This window comes from Sciurus carolinensis, chromosome 11, assembly GCF_902686445.1.
Source record: "Sciurus carolinensis chromosome 11, mSciCar1.2, whole genome shotgun sequence".
Lineage (NCBI taxonomy): Eukaryota > Metazoa > Chordata > Mammalia > Rodentia > Sciuridae > Sciurus > Sciurus carolinensis.
The window spans coordinates 128,764,322-128,783,374 of NC_062223.1; the positions used below are offsets into that span (position 1 = coordinate 128,764,322).

Consider the following 19,053-nt stretch of genomic DNA (forward strand, 5'->3'; position numbering starts at 1 on the left):
GGGGAAAGCACTTTCTGGGCAAAGGAACATAAATACAAAAGCCCTGATGGGAAAGAATGCTTGGCATATTTGAGAAAACAAAATTTTTAACTGTAAAGTTAAAAAAGAGAAGACTCATTTCAGGGAACAGCAAAGATGAGATCAGTGAAAATCTGTAGTTCATAGTTGTTACAGGGCCTCTAAGTAGTAAATGAATGCTCAGAGGGATAGAGCTAAGAATATGGACATCATCTGCATAACAATAACAGCAAAGAACTGGGAGGGAAGAAGTATAAAGGTAAGAGTACAGAGCCCAGTTGAGCAGAGAAGAGAAGGCAGAGTTTAAAATCTTCAGGAGGTAACCTTCAAAAAAATAAATAAAAAAATAAAAAGTAAATGAGTTTGAGTATGGGCACGTGTGCACGGTGTGTGATAGGGAGAAGCACTCACAAGGTAAATACGTAGAGTTGACAAGGTTGTGTAGTGACAATTTTCATACTTTTTTAAAAAACCTTTCATATTCTGGAAGTTGAAAGTTTATCACTTGCTTTCAAGACTCCAATTATTAGCATACTAAACATTTTCAGTCAGAACCATTTCATTTATCAATAATTTTATGTGGTCACACATGACTAGGTTTTAGACCTGAGCCCTGATCACATATTAAATTTAATGACAGAAAAAACTGAAGGGAGAAACTGTTCCTAACAAATTGTTGTTGTTGTTGTTGTTGTTGAGAATTAGCAAGAACCATTCTGAGAATACTGAAAAGGCACTCCTCAATTCACACTGCTGCTTGGCACACCACAAACTGCACTATTAAATCACAATTCAGTAGCATTTTATTTTCCACACATATTGTAATATCACATATTTTTAAAACACCAATGCACATACACATGATGCAATTCAGTCTTTACTAAGTATTTTCAATACTGAAAATAAAAGGAATGCAGAAACACCAATATGATGACTCTAAAATGATCAAAACATCAAAGAGCCTTAGACACATAACCTTTTCAGATTTTTTTTATGCTACTGTTTAAAATATCCTACAATGTGAGGCCATGAGCAAATTAGTGAGACCCTGTCTTAAAAAGTAAAAAAAACATTTTTTTTATTTTAAAAGGCTGGGGATGTGGCTCAGTGGTTGAGTGTCACTGGGTTCAATACCAGGTACTTTAAAAAACTCCTCCTCTGAATTTACTAAATGATTTCAATATTAAAACAGTTATAAATAATTTATTTTTAGTAATTTAGAAAAACTCTAAATTTTTATTAGATTTCATTATTGTTTGTTTCTTTGGGGTTGTTTTAAGAGACAAATTCTCACTGTGTTGCTCAGGTTGGCCCAAACTCTAGATTCAAGTGTTCCTTCTTCCTCAGCCTCTGGAATAGATTAAACTACAGTTACACATCACTACACCCAGCTTAGAGTTCTTAAAATACTTCTTTAGTTACCGATTGATGAAGAACACCTAATCATAAACCAAGAAAGGACAGAGCCCTACTTTAGGATTTTATTGCTGTTTTGATTTTTAACAAGACTGTATACAAAATTCCTTAAACTCTCTACAAATTCAAAATTTCTGGTACTCCTTTCATTATGTATATAAAAAACTGATATTCTAGTTGCACCACACAAACCAATTAAAATTTTGAAATTAAGTTTTTTTTTTTTTTTTTTTTTTTGGTACTAGGGAGTGGAGCCAGGGGTGCTTAACCACTGAGCAACATCCTCAGCCATTTTTTGTATTTTATTTAGAGACAGTCTCACTGAGTGAGTTGATCCTCCTGCCTCAGCCTCCCAAGCTGCTTGGATTGTAGGCATGTAGCACCATGCCCAGTTTGAGTCCTTATATTTATAAAACTTTTCTACACTCAAAAATTGGCTACATGGAATTGTTTTGGGAAAACATTTTATGTGAGTTTCTCTCAAGAATTAATTTCTTTCCCAAAGTGATATTTCACTTTGTTTATTATTGAAAGAATGGTCCCAAACTTTCTCTGCTCTTGCTTAGTGTTTAAAATGAACACAACTTTTTAGAGATATAACCTATCTCTAGTTAGTAAACGTCTATAACCTCATTTATATCCTTTCCTTCCTTTCCTGTATACTTTTTGCAATCTGGGAATGCACATTTATTGAGTGTGTTTTTTTTTTAATGAAAGAAGGATGACAGCACCTGCCCACAAGGAGCTTACACATTAAGAAACTACAATATAAAATGAGACAATAACAAGGCATTAATACATGATACAAAAAGTAATTTCCATAACTGCTTAGATAAATCAGTATGAACTCTAGAAAAGAGAATTCAACAATATCACATATATACTGCATGTGACATTTTAATACAAAGAGAACAGATCGCCACATAAAAACTAATATGACTTTTCATTCCACAAAATCAGTTTATATTTGGCAGATGTTATAAAATTTGTAGGAAAAATTTGTGAAAGATTTTTAAATGGGCAAAAAATATTCTGACTATCCTTTCATGGAATGGAGGCAGCTTCAGGGATTACCTGAATTGATAAAGGTATGGGATTTTGTTTATCTTTTGACTTAACAATTCTGTAGAGATGGAAGTTGATCTATAGAAAACTGACAATAACCCAAATAATTTCTATACATAACAAATACAAAGTATTTTCAATGGAACTGAACAGTCTTGCATCCATTTGCATGTATTTTAGCATACAGGTCTATAAAAAGTGCTTTGGATCTCTGAGCCAATTTCAAGTCTTGAGTGATTCCTTTATTAATTAACAAGTTAAATATCCTTAGCATGTATTCATTCTACATTTGTATGAAAGACATGATTATATGCTCTTTTTAACTGAATAAAATGAATGCAAAATGATCTCTACCCTTCCACAAAGGGCAAGTAGGAAGATGGACATATTCATAATTGATTATATTAATACAATGAGGTAAGTATTGTATTACAGATATGAACAGCATACTATGAGAGGAAAAATAAAATTAACTAAACTAATTTCTCCCTGGAAGGTTTAAGGAAGCTTTCATCTTAAGCTTATCTCTTAAGTTACAATATATTACAAAGAAGGGACCAAATAATTAGGTCAATCCAGCCCACCACCTGTCCTCATCATACAGTCCTTGAGCTAAAAGTAGTTTCACATTTTTAAATGTTTGGTGGGGGGAGTCGAAAGAAGAATGATTATCTAGTGGCATGTGACTATTACATGACACTCAAATAACAAATGTCCATAAATAAGGTTTTATTGGAACACAGTCATGTTCATTTTTTAATGTATATTTATGGGCACTTTCGTGCTACAATGAGAAAGATGAATAAGTGCAAAAAAGACCATATCTGGCACTCTTAAAATTCACAGGGTTGCCTGGCACACAATAAACTGCATTATTAAATCATAACTCAACATTTCAGTCTCCACATGTACTGCTGTGCCACATTTTTAAAAATTAATAATACAAACACATCACAAAAAAATAAGAAAAGTGGACTTTAAATGTCACACCTGTAATTAACAGAGTAATATCAATTATCTTTTTTTTTATTGTAAACAAATGGGATACATGTTGTTTCTCTGTTTGTACATAGAGTAAAGGCATACCATTTGTGTAATCATAAATTTACATAGGGTAATGTTGGTTGATTCATTCTGTTATTTTTCCCCTTCCCCCCTCCCCTCCCATCCCTCTTTTCCCTCTATACAGTCCTTCCTTCCCCCATTCTTGCCCCCCTCCCTAACCCTCACTCTAACCCTAAAACTAACCCCTCCCACGCCCCATTATGTATCATCATCCACTTATCAGCGAGATCATTCTTCCTTTGGTTTTTTCAGATTGGCTTATCTCACTTAGCATGATATTCTCCAATTTCGTCCATTTGCCTGCAAATGCCATAATTTTATCATTCTTTATGGCTGAGTAATATTCCACTGTATATATATGCCACAGTTTCTTTATCCATTCATCAACTGAAGGGCATCTAGGTTGGTGCCACAATCTGGCTATGGTGAATTGAGCAGCAATGAACATTGATGTGGCTGTATCTCTGTAGTATGCTGATTTTAAGTCCTTTGGGTATAGGCCAAGGAGTGGGATAGCTGGGTCAAATGGTGGTTCCATTCCAAGCTTTCTGAGGAATCTCCATACTGCTTTCCAGAGTGGCTGCACTAATTTGCAACCCCACCAGCAATGTATGAGTGTACCTTTTTCCTCACATCCTCGCCAAAACCTGTTGTTGCTTGTATTCTTGATAATCGCCATTCTAATTGGGGTGAGATGGAATCTTAGGGTGGTTTTGATTTGCATTTCTCTTATTACTAGAGATGTTGAACATTTTTCCATATGTTTGTTGATTGTTTGTAGGTCTTCATCTGTGAAGTGTCTGTTCATTTCCTTAGACCATTTGTCGATTGGGTTATTTGCAGTCTTGGTGTTGAGTTTTTTGCGTTCTTTATAGATTCTGGAGATTAGTGCTCTATCTGAAGTATGATTGGCAAAGATTTTCTCCCACTCTGTAGGCTCTTTCTTCGCATTGCTGATAGTTTCCTTTGCTGAGAGAAAGCTGTTTAGTTTGAATCTATCCCAGTTGTTGATTCTTGCTTTTATTTCTTGTGCTATGGGAGTCCTGTTGAGAAAGTCTGGTCCTAAGCCGACATGTTGAAGCTCTGGACCTACTTTTTCTTCTATAAGATGCAGGGTCTCTGATCTGATTCCGAGGTCCTTAATCCATTTTGAGTTTAGTTTTGTGCAGGGTGAGAGATATGGGTTTAGTTTCATTTTGTTGCATATGGATTTCCAATTTTCCCAGCACCATTTGTTGAAGAGGCTATCTTTTCTCCATTGCATATTTTTGGCCCCTTTGTCTAGTATGAGAAAATTATATTTATTTGGGTTTGTGTCCGTGTCCTCTATTCTGTACCATTGATCTACCTGTCTATTTTGGTACCAATACAATGCCGGTTTTGTTACTATTGCTTTGTAGTACAGTTGAAGTTCTGGTATTGCAATACCCCCTGCTTCATTTTTCCTGTGAAGGATTGCTTTAGCAATTCTGGGTTTCTTATTCTTCCAGATGGATTTCATGATTGCTTGTTCTACTTCTGTAACATACATCATTGGGATTTTAACTGGAATTGCATTGAATCTGTATAGCACTTTTGGTAGTATGGCCATTTTGACAATATTAATTCTGCCTATCCAGGAACATGGGAGATCTTTCCATCTTCTAAGGTGTTCTTTAATTTCTTTCTTCAGTGTTCTGTAGTTCTCACTGTAGAGGTCTTTCACCTCTTTTGTGAGGTTGATTCCCAAGTATTTTATTTTTTTTGAGGCTATTGTGAATGGGGTAGTTTTCGTAACTTCTCTTTCTGAAGATTCATCACTTATGTATAAAAATGCATTAGATTTATAAGCATTGATCTTATATCCCGGTACTTTACTAAATTCATTTATGAGTTCTAAGAATTTTCTGGTGGAATTTCCTGGTTCCTCTATATAATCATATCATCAGCAAATAGGGATAGTTTGAGTTCTTCTTTTCCTATTCGTATCCCTTTAATTTCTTTGGTCTGTCTAATTGCTCTGGCTAGAGTTTCAAGGACGATATTGAATAGGAGTGGTGAGAGAGGGCATCCCTGCCTTGTTCCAGATTTTAGAGGGAATGCTTTCAGTTTTTCATCATTAAGAATGATATTAGCCATGGGCTTAGCATAGACGGCCTTTACAATGTTAAGGAACGTTCCCACTATCCCTATTTTTTCTAGTGTTTTGAGCATGAAGGGGTGCTGTATTTTATCAAATGCTTTTCTTCATCTATTGAAATAATCATGTGATTCTTGACTTTAAGTCTGTTGATATGGTGAATTACATTTATTGATTTCCTGATGTTGAACCAACCTTGCATCCCTGGGATGAAACCCACTTGATCATGGTGCACTATCTTTTTAATATGTTTTTGTATGCGATTTGCTAAAATTTTGTTGAGAATTTTTGTGTCGATGTTCATTAAGGATATTGGTCTGAAATTTTCTTTCCTCGATGTGTCTCTGTCTGGTTTAGGTATCAGGGTGATATTGGCTTCATAGAATGAGTTTGGGAGGGTTCCCTCCTCTTCTATTTCATGGAATACTTTGAAAAGTATTGGAATGAGCTCTTTTTTAAAGGTTTTGTAGAACTCGGCTGAGAAACCATCAGGTCCTGAACTTTTCTTTGTTGGTAGGCTTTTGATGACTTCTTCTATTTCATTACTTGAAATTGGTCTATTTAAATTGTGTGTGTCCTCCTCGTTTAGTTTAGGCAATTCATAGTTCTCTAGAAACTTGTTGATATCTTCGAAATTTTCTATTTTGTTGGAGTATAGATTTTCAAAATAGCTTCTAATTATGTTTTGTATTTCGGTCGTGTCTGTTGTGATATTTCCTTGTTCATTCCGAATTTTGGTGATTTGGGTTTTCTCTCGTCTTCTCTTTGTTAGTGTGGCTAAAGGTTTATCAATTTTGTTTATTTTTTCGAAGAACCAACTATTTATTTTGTCAATTTTTTGTATTGTTTCTTTTGTTTCAATTTTGTTGATTTCAGCTCTGAGTTTAACTCTTTCCTGTCTTCTACTACTTTTGGTGTTGGTCTGTTCTTCTTTTTCTAGGGCTTTGAGCTGTAGTGTTAGGTTGTTTATTTGTTGAGTTTTACTTCTTTTATTAAATGCGCTCCATGAAATAAATTTTCCTCTAAGTACTGCTTTCATAGTGTCCCAGAGATTTTCATATGATGTTTCTTTGTTCTCATTTACCTCTAAGAATTTTTTAATTTCCTTCCTAATATCTTCTGTTATCCATTCATCATATAATAGCATTTTGTTTAATCTCCAGGTGTTGGAGTAATTTCTGTTTTTTACTCTTTCATTTATTTCTAACTTCAATCCATTATGATCTGATAAAATACAAGGAAGTGTCTCTATCTTCTTGTATTTGCTAACATTAGCTTTGTGGCATAATATATGGTCTATTTTAGAGAAGGATCCATGTGCTGCTGAGAAGAAAGTGTATTCACTCTTTGTTGGATGTTATATTCTATAAATGTCTGTTAAGTCTAAATTATTGATTGTGTTACTGAGATCTATGTTTTTTTTGTTCAATTTTTGTTTGGAAGATCTGTCCAGTGGTGAGAGAGGCGTGTTAAAATCACCTAGTATTATTGTATTGTGGTCTATTTGGTTTCTGAGATTGAGGAGGATTTGTTTGACATACATGGATGAGCCACTGTTTGGGGCATAGATATTTATGATTGTTAGATCTTGCTGATTTATGCTTCCCTTAAGCAGTATGAAATGTCCTTTTTTATCCCTTCTGATTAACTTTGGCTTGAAGTCTACTTTATATGAAATGAGGATGGATACCCCAGCTTTTTTGCTGGGTCCATGTGCATGGTAAGTTTTTTCCCATCCTTTCACCTTTAATCTTTGGGTATCTCTTTCTAAGAGATGAGTCTCTTGCAGGCAACATATTGTTGGATCTTTCTTTTTTATCCAATCTGCCAGTCTATGTCTTTTGATTGATGAATTCAGGCCATTAATATTCATGGTTATTATTGAGATATGATTTGTATTCCCGGTCATTTGACTCATTTTATTCATTTATTTGTTTATTTTTGACACAACTTGGTTCCTCTTTATTTGAGAGTTCCTTTAGGATATCTCCTCCCTTTGCTGATTTGCTTCTTTGTTTTTCACCTCTTCTTCATGGAATATTTTGCTGAGAATGTTCTGTAATGCTGGCTTTCTTTTTGTATATTCTTTTAGCTTTTGTTTATCATGGAAGGATTTTATTTCGTCGTCAAATCTGAAGGTAAGTTTTGCTGGGTATAAGATTCTTGGTTGGCATCCATTTTCTTTTAGGGCTTGAAAAATGTTGTTCCAGGCCCTTCTAGCTTTTAGGTTCTGGATTGAAAAATCTGCTGATATCCGTATTGGTTTCCCCCTGAATGTAATTTGGTTCTTTTCTCTCATAGCCTTTAAGATTCTGTCTTTATTTTGTTTGTTAGGTATTTTCATTATAATGTGCCTTGGTGTGGGTCTGTTGTAATTTTGTGTATTTGGAGTCCTATAAGCCTCTTGAACTTGATTTTCCATTTCATTCTTCAGATTTGGGAAATTTTCTGAAATGATCTCATTGAATAGGTTTTTCATTCCTTTGGTTTGTTTCTCTAAGCCTTCCTCAATCCCAATAATTCTCAAATTTGGCCTTTTCATGATATTCCATAGTTCTTAGAGATTCTGTTCATGATTTCTTACCATCTTCTCTGTTTGTTCGACTTTGTTTTCAAGGTTAAATATTTTGTCTTCAATATCTGAGGTTCTGTCTTCCAGGTGTTCTATCCTATTGGTTGTGCTTTCTACGGAGTTCTTAATTTGGTTTATTGTTTCCTTCATTTCAAGGATTTCTGTTTGGTTTTTTTTCAATATCTCTACTCTTTATTGAAATGGTCTTTTGCTTCCTGTATTTGCTCTTTTAACTGTCGATTGGTGTGTTCATTCAATGCCTGCATTTGCTCTTTCATTTCATCGTTTGCTTCCCTTATCATGTTGATTATGTACATTCTGAACTCCCTTTCTGACATTTCTTCTGCCATGCTGTCATTGGATTTTATTGATGTACCATCCAGATTTGTTTGAGGCATTTTCTTCCCTTGTTTTCTCATGTCATTCAGGTATCAGTGGACTGCTGAGATGTTGCAGATTTCCTCTATTGACTTATAATGTCCCTGAAGATTGCTAGTGTAACCCCTCTTATCCTTCAGTAGCCTGAAGTCTTAGAGGAAGTTGATACTGCGGTGTTCCCCTAGGAAGCTGCCTCTCTAAGGGTGGTGGTCTTCAGGTGGGGTATATTCCCTGCTAGTGGGCAGAGGTGCCTCTACTTGTTGACCAATGGTCATCCAAAGGGGAACTAGACTGCGGGCTGAGGCAAGGCCTGTTTGGGCCTGTGTCTCTGGTTTTACCATCCTTGTGGGAAAACCTCACCCGGCGGGGAAGACTCACCCGGTGGGGAGGTCTCGCTGGTCAGTTCCCCTCCTAGAGGTTCCCCTCAGTCCACAACTACCTCCTGGGCAGGGCAGCCTTCCCAGGCAACGTTCCCAGGGGCCTGGACCTACCTCCTGGGCCTGGGAGCCCTGCCCTTCACAGACGAGTCTCCTTAGGTAGCCCCTCCTCAAAGAAGCTGCCCGCAGTCCTGGAACCTTCGCTCCCGCCCCTCAGCTTGTCTCTGTGTAGCTCTTTCAAGAAAAGGTGCCTAGGTCCCCAGACCGGACTGTGCTTTGCACCTAATCACCTGGCTATGCGACCCCTCCTCTGAGCAGTCACTTGGAGCCTCGTACATAGGCTCCAAGCCCCAGTGACCCGCCGCTTGTCTCTTCCTCCAGGCAGCCACCCGGTGTTCTGTGTGGGCGCTTGGAGACCAAGCAACTCACTGCACACCTCCACCTCCTCAGGACAGCCCCCTCCCTGTTGTTCAGGCGGTTGCTGAGTCCAAATAGCTCGCCGCCCAACTCTTTCTCTGGCAGCCGCCAGAGCCCTGGCAGATTGCTCCAAAACCAAGCGCTGTGCTGCGCGGCCTCCTCTTAAAGTTCCCCGCTGTCTGAGTTCACTGCTCCAGCGGGGGGAGGGGTGTCTTGCCGCCTGGGCAAGGCAGCTTTCCCAGGCAATGTTCCCAGGGGCCCGGACCTACCTCCTGGGCCTGGGAGCCTCACCCTTCGTAGACGAGTCTCCTTAGGTTGACCCTCCTTAGAGAAGCTGCCCGCAGTCCTGGAACCTTCACTCCGCCATTTCTTCGCTCCGTTTTTTCGCTCCACTTCGCTGTCCGTGTTCACCGCTCCAGTGGGGGGAGGGGCGTCTCGCCGAGCAACTCTACTTCACAAAGTTCTCTGCGTTCCGGAGCTTCCGCCCCATCCAGGACACCTCCCCAATGGGAGAAACTCACCCGGCGGCTTTGAGTTGGTCCCAAGTCACTCACTATCTCCTCTTTTGAATCTTGAGTCCTGGAGCAACGTGAAATGCAGCTGCACTCTAGTCCGCCATTTTGAAACCCCCTCAATTATCTTGTTATCAAATTAGGTGACAAAGCACTGTGTTTATTATGTAGTGAAATTACAGGAATGCTAAAAGAACAAAAGATACATCAACATTATACTGAACGATGCACTCATCACAATACTCTCCACTCACAAGAAAGCAACACTGAGAAAAATTTTAAAATTCTAAAGCAGAGTGCATTACCATTCAGAATTCTTCACCAAAGCACAAAATAATAACAACATTAAAACCTAAGTAAATTTCTCAGTAACTCATTTGAGAGCCAAGCAAGGAAAGCCATTTACCAACAGTGAATCCATTACATTATGTTTTGCAGTGGCAGCCAAAGAAATGTATCAGAAGCTGAGCATGATGGCACACACCTATAATCCCAGTGGCTTGGGAATCTGAGGCAGGAGAATCATGAGTTCAAAACCATTCTTAGCAAAAGTGAGGCACTAAGCAACTCAGCGAGACCCTGTTTCTAAATAAAATATAAAACAAAGTTGCAGATGTGGCACCATGGTTGGGTACCCCTGAGTTCAATTTCCAGTACCCCCTCCAAAAAAAAGAAAGAAAGAAAAAGAGAGAGAGAGAGACAGAGAGAGACAGAGAGAGAGAGAGAGAGACAGAGAGAGAGAGATAAAGAAAGGTAGGTAGGTATCCAGAAAAAAAACAAACTGGTTTAACTATATAAGCCTTTTGGTGAGAACAGTTGCTCAAAGGGTTGAGGATGTTGGAGTAACCATTAATAGCCAACTAGAAAAATGGCAAATGACTTCAAATGGTTTTCACTGACTCCTTTTTTAAAAAATATTTTCATCTGTTTTTTATAATTTTATTTATTTATTTTTTAATGTGGTGCTGAGGATCAAACCCCAGTGCCTCACATGTGCTGCGCAAGTGCTATACCACTGAGCTACAACACCAGCCCCTTCATTTACTCTTAATGAGTTCAGCTGTTAGTAAGAAAGCAATGTTGAGTTTGAAGTGGTTGAAGAGTTAGCCCCCTATGAACATGGTACATCTACAGAAGAGAACATTCACAAACAACATGAACAAATATTAATTCAGTACAACATGAACTGGAATCTACTAAGATACACTGTAACTGATTTTAAAAATAATATGTGTGGAGCAGAAAAAGGCTTAATTTGACATATTTTCAACTTCCACTACTGAACACTAAAGTGCTTTGGTAACTAGTTTTTGCTACAGATTTTATATTTCCCAATGAAGTTAACCTAAAATTGCAAGGTAAAACAGCTTATATAAGAAATACTGTGATCAAGTTATCTGAATGACAAGTAGTATTCTTAGAATTATAAGTAATCACAAGCTACTGTACATACTTCCTAAGCTAGCAAATGTTAAAATAAGAGGGGAGACTTCATTCCTACACAAATTTGCACTGATTATATTTTCAACCTTAACTACAGGCACAGTAGGGTTTTTTAGAACACAATGCAAGTACAAAGTAAATTTCCATACTGCAAACTCCAGTTAATTGTGCAATTGAGGAGTTTTCCATTTAACCTTCGATTGGAAGTCATTAATGCAAAGGGAAATACAAAGAGGAGACTCTAACAGAACTCTATAAATGTTATCCAAGTGATGAAAATGCTCAATTAAAATCATATGCTTATGACCTATTTTCATAACTTATCAGAATGAAAAGAAAATGAAATATGTAAAATCTCTTGTCAGCATGATAGATGAACATTTACATTAAATTTTGATGATAAAGAATACTAACTCTGAACCAAAATTATGTAAAATGTTATCTCCCACAAAAAAATAAATTCATTGCTATTAATAGACCTAAATTACAAAAGTTTTAATAAACTAAATAGCTCAAACATATCTTGAGGAAAATAACACTGTTGACTTTTTCAAAAAAAATTCTCAACAAAAACCACTTTTCTAGCAACTCAGTAAACGTACATTCCATTCTTCTGGCTAATAAGACCAAAAAGAACTCACATTCTTTGCTCACTCACATTCATCCAAAAAAAAAAAAAAAATTGGCTATATCCATTAAAATATATGCAGAATCTAAACAACTCCAATCATATCTACTACCATCCTGATTCAAGCTACCACCACTGTTGACCCTTCTAAGTGGTTTCCTTACTTCCTCTTTTGCCTCCCTGAACTTAAAGCAATAAAATTTCAAGCCAGATCATGTTACTCCTCAGCCAAAAATCCTCTATATTCTCCATCTAACTCAGTGTTACAGTTTTGACATGAGGTATCCACCCAAAGCTTCTATGTTTCTGAAGAAATATTCAGAGGTAAATCGATCATTTAATTAGTCCATCTTAGATTAAATGGACTTGGTATAACTGTAGGCGATAGGATGTGGCTAGAGAAGATAGGCCACCAGGGGCATGCCCTGGAAGGATGCATCTTCCCTGCAGCCCCTTCCCTCTTCCATGTCTCTCTGTGCTTCCTGACCCCATTAGCTGAACAGCTTTCCTCTGCTGGGCCCTTCCCCCAAGATGTGCTGCCTTAACTTGGGCTCAAAGCAATGGAGTCAGCAGTCTCTGGACTGAAACCATGAGTCCCAAATAAACTTGTCCTCCTTACAATTGTTCTTGTCAGGAATTTTGGTCACGGTTTCACAAAAGCTGACTAAAATACTGTATACACAGCAAAGTCCTTACAAGTGGACTATAAGAAACCACAAGATATGCTCTCTACTTATTTAAACCACTTCTTCAACCTCCTCTCCTCCTGCTCCTGTTCTTACCCTGGAGCATTCAATTTCAGTTACGTTGTGTTTTTGTGTTTCTTCCATCTTATTTCTTAATCCTATGCCATAGTCTTAAACTTGTTCTTCCACTGCTTAAAATGACGTGTTCCCAAAGAAACACACTACTTACTCCCTCACATTCTTCAGTTCTCTGTTAAAATCCCACCTCCCCACAGAGTCAATCTGTGGCCACCCTATGTAACCAGTGAATATTCTTTCACACTATATTCTATCACTCTGTAACCCTATTACTCTCCCCACAGTATCTACAAAAGTACCTGGATTCAAGTATTTGTTCAAACACTATTTACTAAATAAATGAACAAAGCAAAAAAAATAAAATAAAATTTACACTTTCTTCTGTGAATACGCTTCCCCAGTTTCTTGTACTTATGTAAGTACAATGTACATGTGTACATATGTACAAAACTGATTTACCATTGCACTAAGTGTTTCTTCCCAATCAGGCCGCTCTCGAGGGTGAACATTTCTATGTAGTTCTGGAACAAAATCATCCTCTTCAGAATGTATTGAGGACTTCATCTTCCTGGAGATCAAAACAAGAGAGATACTGGTAAGAATTTTCATTTCTATGAAATCTTTTCAGTGAACACAATTCAAAGAACAGAAAAATTATATGCTTGATTTTAAACTTACTTAAAGAACTTAAAACCTCAACTTCATGTATATCCGAAAGACTGGGATCCTAATCAGAATAAGATATATTCCATGTTTATATAAATATGTCAAAATAGATTCTATTGTCATGTATAACTAAAAAGAACAAATTTAAAAAGAACAACAACAACAACAACTTGAGTGGCTAGCAATGACCCTATATTCTTACTATAGCTTTCAGAGATCTTTTATGATGTACCAAAAACCTGCTTTTACTCCAGGAGATTAAAAAAAGGCTTCAAGCTATTTAACATCTATGGTTGATGGTAATTATTATGTAAGAAATGATTTTTATCTGTTAAACACAATATAAGCCATTGGCCAAAGGTACAGGAAAACCATCAATCCAAGTGAGATTCCCAAGATTACAATCTTTGAAAGGAGGAAAGCCCAATGAAGTAAATTCCACATTTAATCATTATTCTGTATTTAAAAAATTTTTCTGAACCAATGATAGGAAAAACAGTCAAGCATAGTAAAATAATCTTAAGCAGGCTGAGGAGGTATAGATTATACATGAGGTTAACCAAAGCAGATGGGGACTCAGGGGTAAAAAGCCCCCAAAAAAGACCTGTAGAGAAAGTACTTAAAAGTCTACATGAAAATTCCCCTCAAATCATTAACAGCTTCCTAAGTTTACAAGTATAGTCAAAGACACCAAGAAAACCATAAGAAACTAAATAAAGATTCAAGTAGACATTTAACAGCCCAGCAACATTGAGAAGACAGACACTGACAAGTGCTGCCAAGATGGAGGAGCACTAAAAAACCCTGAGCTCTCAATTCAGATTCCACAAAAGCTGCGTCTTAGGAGTAAGGACAAACAGAAATAGAAAAAACAGAAAAAAAAACTCCAATAAGTCTAAAACAAAGCCTTGACAGAATCAGAAGTTCTAGAGGAAAAATTAGCTCTCTTTAGAGGAAAAAACATTCTCCAAATTTACATAGGGTGAACACTCTGCAAATTTTCATCTACATTATCTTGTATCCATTATGAGTCAAACTTTAACAAAAAAGGGGGAGGGGAGGAGGAAAGAAAATTGGGGAAACAAAGCGAAACAGTGATACACATTTAATTTAGATTTGACAGTTCTCAGGGATGCTAAAATACCTATGGTGCATTAGAAGCTTCTATTTTTTTTATATTTTTATTTTTATTTTTAGTTATACATGACAGTAGAATGTATTTTGGCAGAATATACATACATACACTATAATTTGTTCTATTTAGGTTCCCACTCTTGTGGTCATACATGATATGGAATTATCCTGGTGTATACAAATACAAGGCTAGGAAAGTTATGTCCAATTAATTCTACTGTTTTTTCTATTCCCCTCCCCTCTCCCTTCCCTTCATTTCCCTTTGTCTAGTCCAATGGATTTCTATTATTCCCCTCCCGACCCTCCTTGTTTTGGGTTAGCATCCACAAATCAGAACATTTGGCCTTTGATTTTGGGGGATTGGCTTATTTCTCCTAGCATGATATTTTCCAGTTTCATCCATTTACTGGCAAATACCATAATTTCATTCTTCTTTACAGGTGAGTAATATTCCATTATGTATATATACCACATTTTCTTTATCCATTCATCTGCTGAAGGACACCTACATTGTTTCCATAGCTTGGCTATTGTGAGTTGAGCTGCTATAAACACGGATGTGGCTGCATCACTGTAGAATGCTGATTTTAAGTCCTTTGGGTATAGATTGAAGAGTAGGATGGCTGGGTCAAATGGTGGTTCCATTCCAAGTTTTCTAAAGAAGCTCCATACAGCTTTCCATAGTAACTGCACCAATTTGCAGTCCCACCAACAATGTATGAAAGTACTTTCTCCCCACATCCTCACCAACATTTATTGTTATTTGTATTCTTTATAGTGCAGTTTCTATTTATGATGTACTAAGCTATAGATATAATCACCCAAAATCCAACAAGAAAAGGCAAAACTCATAATTTTTCTATAATACATCACATAGGTGAAGTCTCAGGATAGGCAACCAACTAGCCAAAGATCTATAGAAAGGAAGGCTTCTCCAAGATCAGATGGATCACAAGTAATTACTTGCCACGGCAAACCAAGGGGAAAGAGAGATACACAAGCTGGTAATAAAATTTCAGTTAAATTTAAAACATTTCATGATTTATATGTTTGATGAAATGAAAAACATTTTAAAATGTGAATATCAGTAAAAATAGATAAAAAAGATGAAGAATTTCAACAAGAGAATTGGAATCTGTGAGAAACAAATGTTCACTCTAAGACTGAAAATACCTGAAATTAACTCACTCGATGGAGTTAAATGGACATGGTTATAGAGAGGGTTAAGGGAAGATAGTATAAAATAATTACATTGAACTATGAAAAGAAAAGAAGAGCAAGAAAATGTATAAAACAGCCTAAAAGTGACTAAGTAAAATGTCTCACATGTCTAAATTATTGAGTCAGAAATTTTAAAAAAAGATATTGAAATAGAGAAACAAAAGTAGTATTTAAAAAATAAAGAAGCCAGGCATAGTAGCATATGTCTATAATCCCAGCTATTCAGGAGGTTGAGGCAGAGGGATCACAAGTTTGAAGCCAAGGACTGAGGATGTAGCTCAGTAGTAGAGCACATGTCTAACATGTGTAAGGCCCTGGATTCAATCCCTAGTACCATAAGAAATAACAGTTTTAAAATACAAAAAGCAAAATCTGAAAGAACTAAAGGAAAAGGAGATAAATCCATACTCACAGCTGATATTTTTAACAAACCTCCTCAGTAACTGGTAGAATAAGCAAAAATAATCATGGTATATAAATGCAAACAATTTCCCAATTTCAAACTTTTCAACAGAAAACTAAATCCAACAACTAGAGAATACACATTCTTTTCAAGCTCACATAAAACATTTACGAGGAGATTAACTGCTAAACAATACAACTCTCAACAAATACAAAGAATTTAAACCATGAATTACATGCTTTGTAACCACCACAGAATCACACTAATTACTGAAAGACAACTAGATATGCCCCCAATATCTAGAACTCAAAACACACAATTCTGAATTACTCATATCAAATATGTGATATCACAATGGAGATGAGAAAATATTTTGATCTGAATGATACTGAGAATATAACAGATATAAATGGGCTACAACTAAAGCACTATTTAGAGTAAAATTCATAGCTTTAAATGTATTATATGGGAAATAACACAAGTTTAAGAGTCAGTACCCTAAGTTTCCATGACAAGAAGCTAGAAAAAAACAGTAAACTAATTCAAGGAAAGTGTAAAGAAAAAACTTTACTTAATAATGAAATAGCAGATGTATAATAGAGAAAAAAAGGACAAAAGTTGATTCTTTGAAAGACTAATAAAGTGAATAATCCCTAGCAAGACTGATCAGGAAAAAACTGAAGAGTTATAACTAGAAAGTCTACAGACATTACAAAGATTACACAGTCTATGCACATTAAAAAAGATTTTCAGGATATTTGAGCAATTTCATTTCAATGCAGTAGAGAATTTAGTCGAAATGGACAAAGTACCTGAAGAACAAAATTCACCAAAACTGAAACAAGAAACAGAACAAAACAAAAAACGTTTTACTCTCATAGCTATGAAAGAAATTAAACCTTCAGGCCCAACTGGATTCACTAGTGAATTCTTTAAAATATTCAAGGAATAAATACTAACATTCCTACATATATTCTTCTGGCACATAAAAATAAACACTTATCAACCCATTCGATGAAACCAGGTGTTATGGTTTGGATATGAGCTCCTGCTAATGCAGCAATATGTAGATGTAAAGTAACTGGATTATGCAAATTGTAATCTAATCAGTCTATCCTTGCTTGAATGAACTGAGTGATAACTATAGGCAGCTGGGGTATGGCTGGAGGAGCTGAGACACTGGGGTCATGCCTGGGAAGGGTGCATCTTCCCTGCAACTCCTTCCTCCTCTCTACTTCCTGATGCCACTGTAAGCTGAGCAGTTTTCCTCCACGGGGCACTTCCCCCATGATGTGCTACCTCACCTTGAGCCCAGAGCAAAAGAGATAGCATCTTTGGACCTGGTACCTCTAAAATAGCAAGCCAGTTTTTATAACGAAAGCCGATAAAGACATTACTAGGAAAGAAAACTATAGGTTGGTAACATGAACCAACAAAACTCCTTAGCAAAATATCAGCAAATCAAACTCAGTAGTATTCAGAAAAGATATATATTGAACAAGTGAGTTTTGGTCCAAAATGCAAGTTGGTTTAACATTCTAAAATCAATCCTTGTAACTGACCACACTATTAAAAGTTTAAAAAAAATCATTTCAATAGGTAAGATTTAATATTTGTGCATGAATTTTAAAAGTATTTTAATTGACATTATTTTAAAAACACAGCTAACATATTTAAAGTTGAAATATTGAATAAAAAAAGAATATCTTCCACACACCACTGTACTAAGTTTTAAAAAAAAAAAAAAAAAGCAAGAAAAAGGGAATAAAAATTGAATAGAAAAAATAAAATTCTCATTATTTAAAGATGACATGATTTGTATACAGACAATCTAAAAAACTCTACAAACAACATAGAATTAATAAGATAATTTGGCGAGATCACTGGTTATCTGGTCAATATGAAAAAAGAAATATATTCTTAGTAGTAATGCAATTATTTATTACAGCAACAAATATGTCCATCAACAATACATAACTTTTACTATTTTTCACAAAGTACACAGAACTATTGCTGCCACTTGCAATAAGTAGCTAAATTTCATTATTTGTTGAGCAACAGAAGCCAGACATAACTATGTGCTATAATTTTATTTACATGAAGTTCAAGAACAGATAAAATTAATGATCATGACAGAAGTGAGAATAATTTCTTTGGAGAGAGGTAATCATTAGGAGGGACAAGGGTCTAGTGGCAAGCTAGAAAAATTAGCTCAATTGTGTCGTTATTACTTGTATATATACATATGTATAAATATACCAAGCTGTATACTTACAATTGGTAGAGTTTATTATATGCAAGTTATACTTCAATAAGTATAAAGTAAAAGTTCATTACTAATACACATTAGTTTAATAGTTATTACAAATTATTGTATATATATATATATATAGTGCCATGTAATAATGAATCAACTCCATAAAAACTTAGTATGTATTTATTGATTCTTTTGTTCTATGCTTTTATAATTAAGGACAAATGTTAGTCTCATAGTTTCATATCTAACAGAAGTTACAGTAATAATTGCCAACCATAAAAACTGAAGAACCTGATACTACATTTTTATAAGACTATTCTATAAAACATCTTCATACTTGAACCTGGAAACACTGAATCAAACAGAAAACAAAGAGAAAAACACTTCCTCAAGCACGAAGATCATGGACCATTCCATTTTGCAGCTGCCCCTGTTAAAAAAGTATTTAAACACTTGGATCTTTCACACACATTTTATTTGTATGAGATTTTTGTTTATATCTTTTGAAAACTTACACTTGACAGTTTTGACATTCCAAAGAGAAGTCCAAGTGAATTCCCTTCTGAAGAAATAGGCCACACTACCCAGAATTATACCT

The 19,053-nt window shown here is 35.8% G+C and overlaps 1 protein-coding gene across 3 annotated transcripts in view; it reads right to left on the minus strand.

Moving 5' to 3' along the window:
* Positions 1-19,053, minus strand: part of Arhgap32 (Rho GTPase activating protein 32) — a 274,334-nt gene that overhangs the window by 143,349 nt on the left and 111,932 nt on the right. For all 3 annotated transcript variants that reach the window (XM_047516852.1, XM_047516851.1, XM_047516850.1), the window contains exon 2: positions 13,234-13,342. In XM_047516852.1, the coding sequence (XP_047372808.1) occupies positions 13,234-13,338 (105 nt within the window). In that variant the 5' untranslated portion in view covers positions 13,339-13,342. The remainder of the gene's footprint in view (positions 1-13,233; positions 13,343-19,053) is intronic.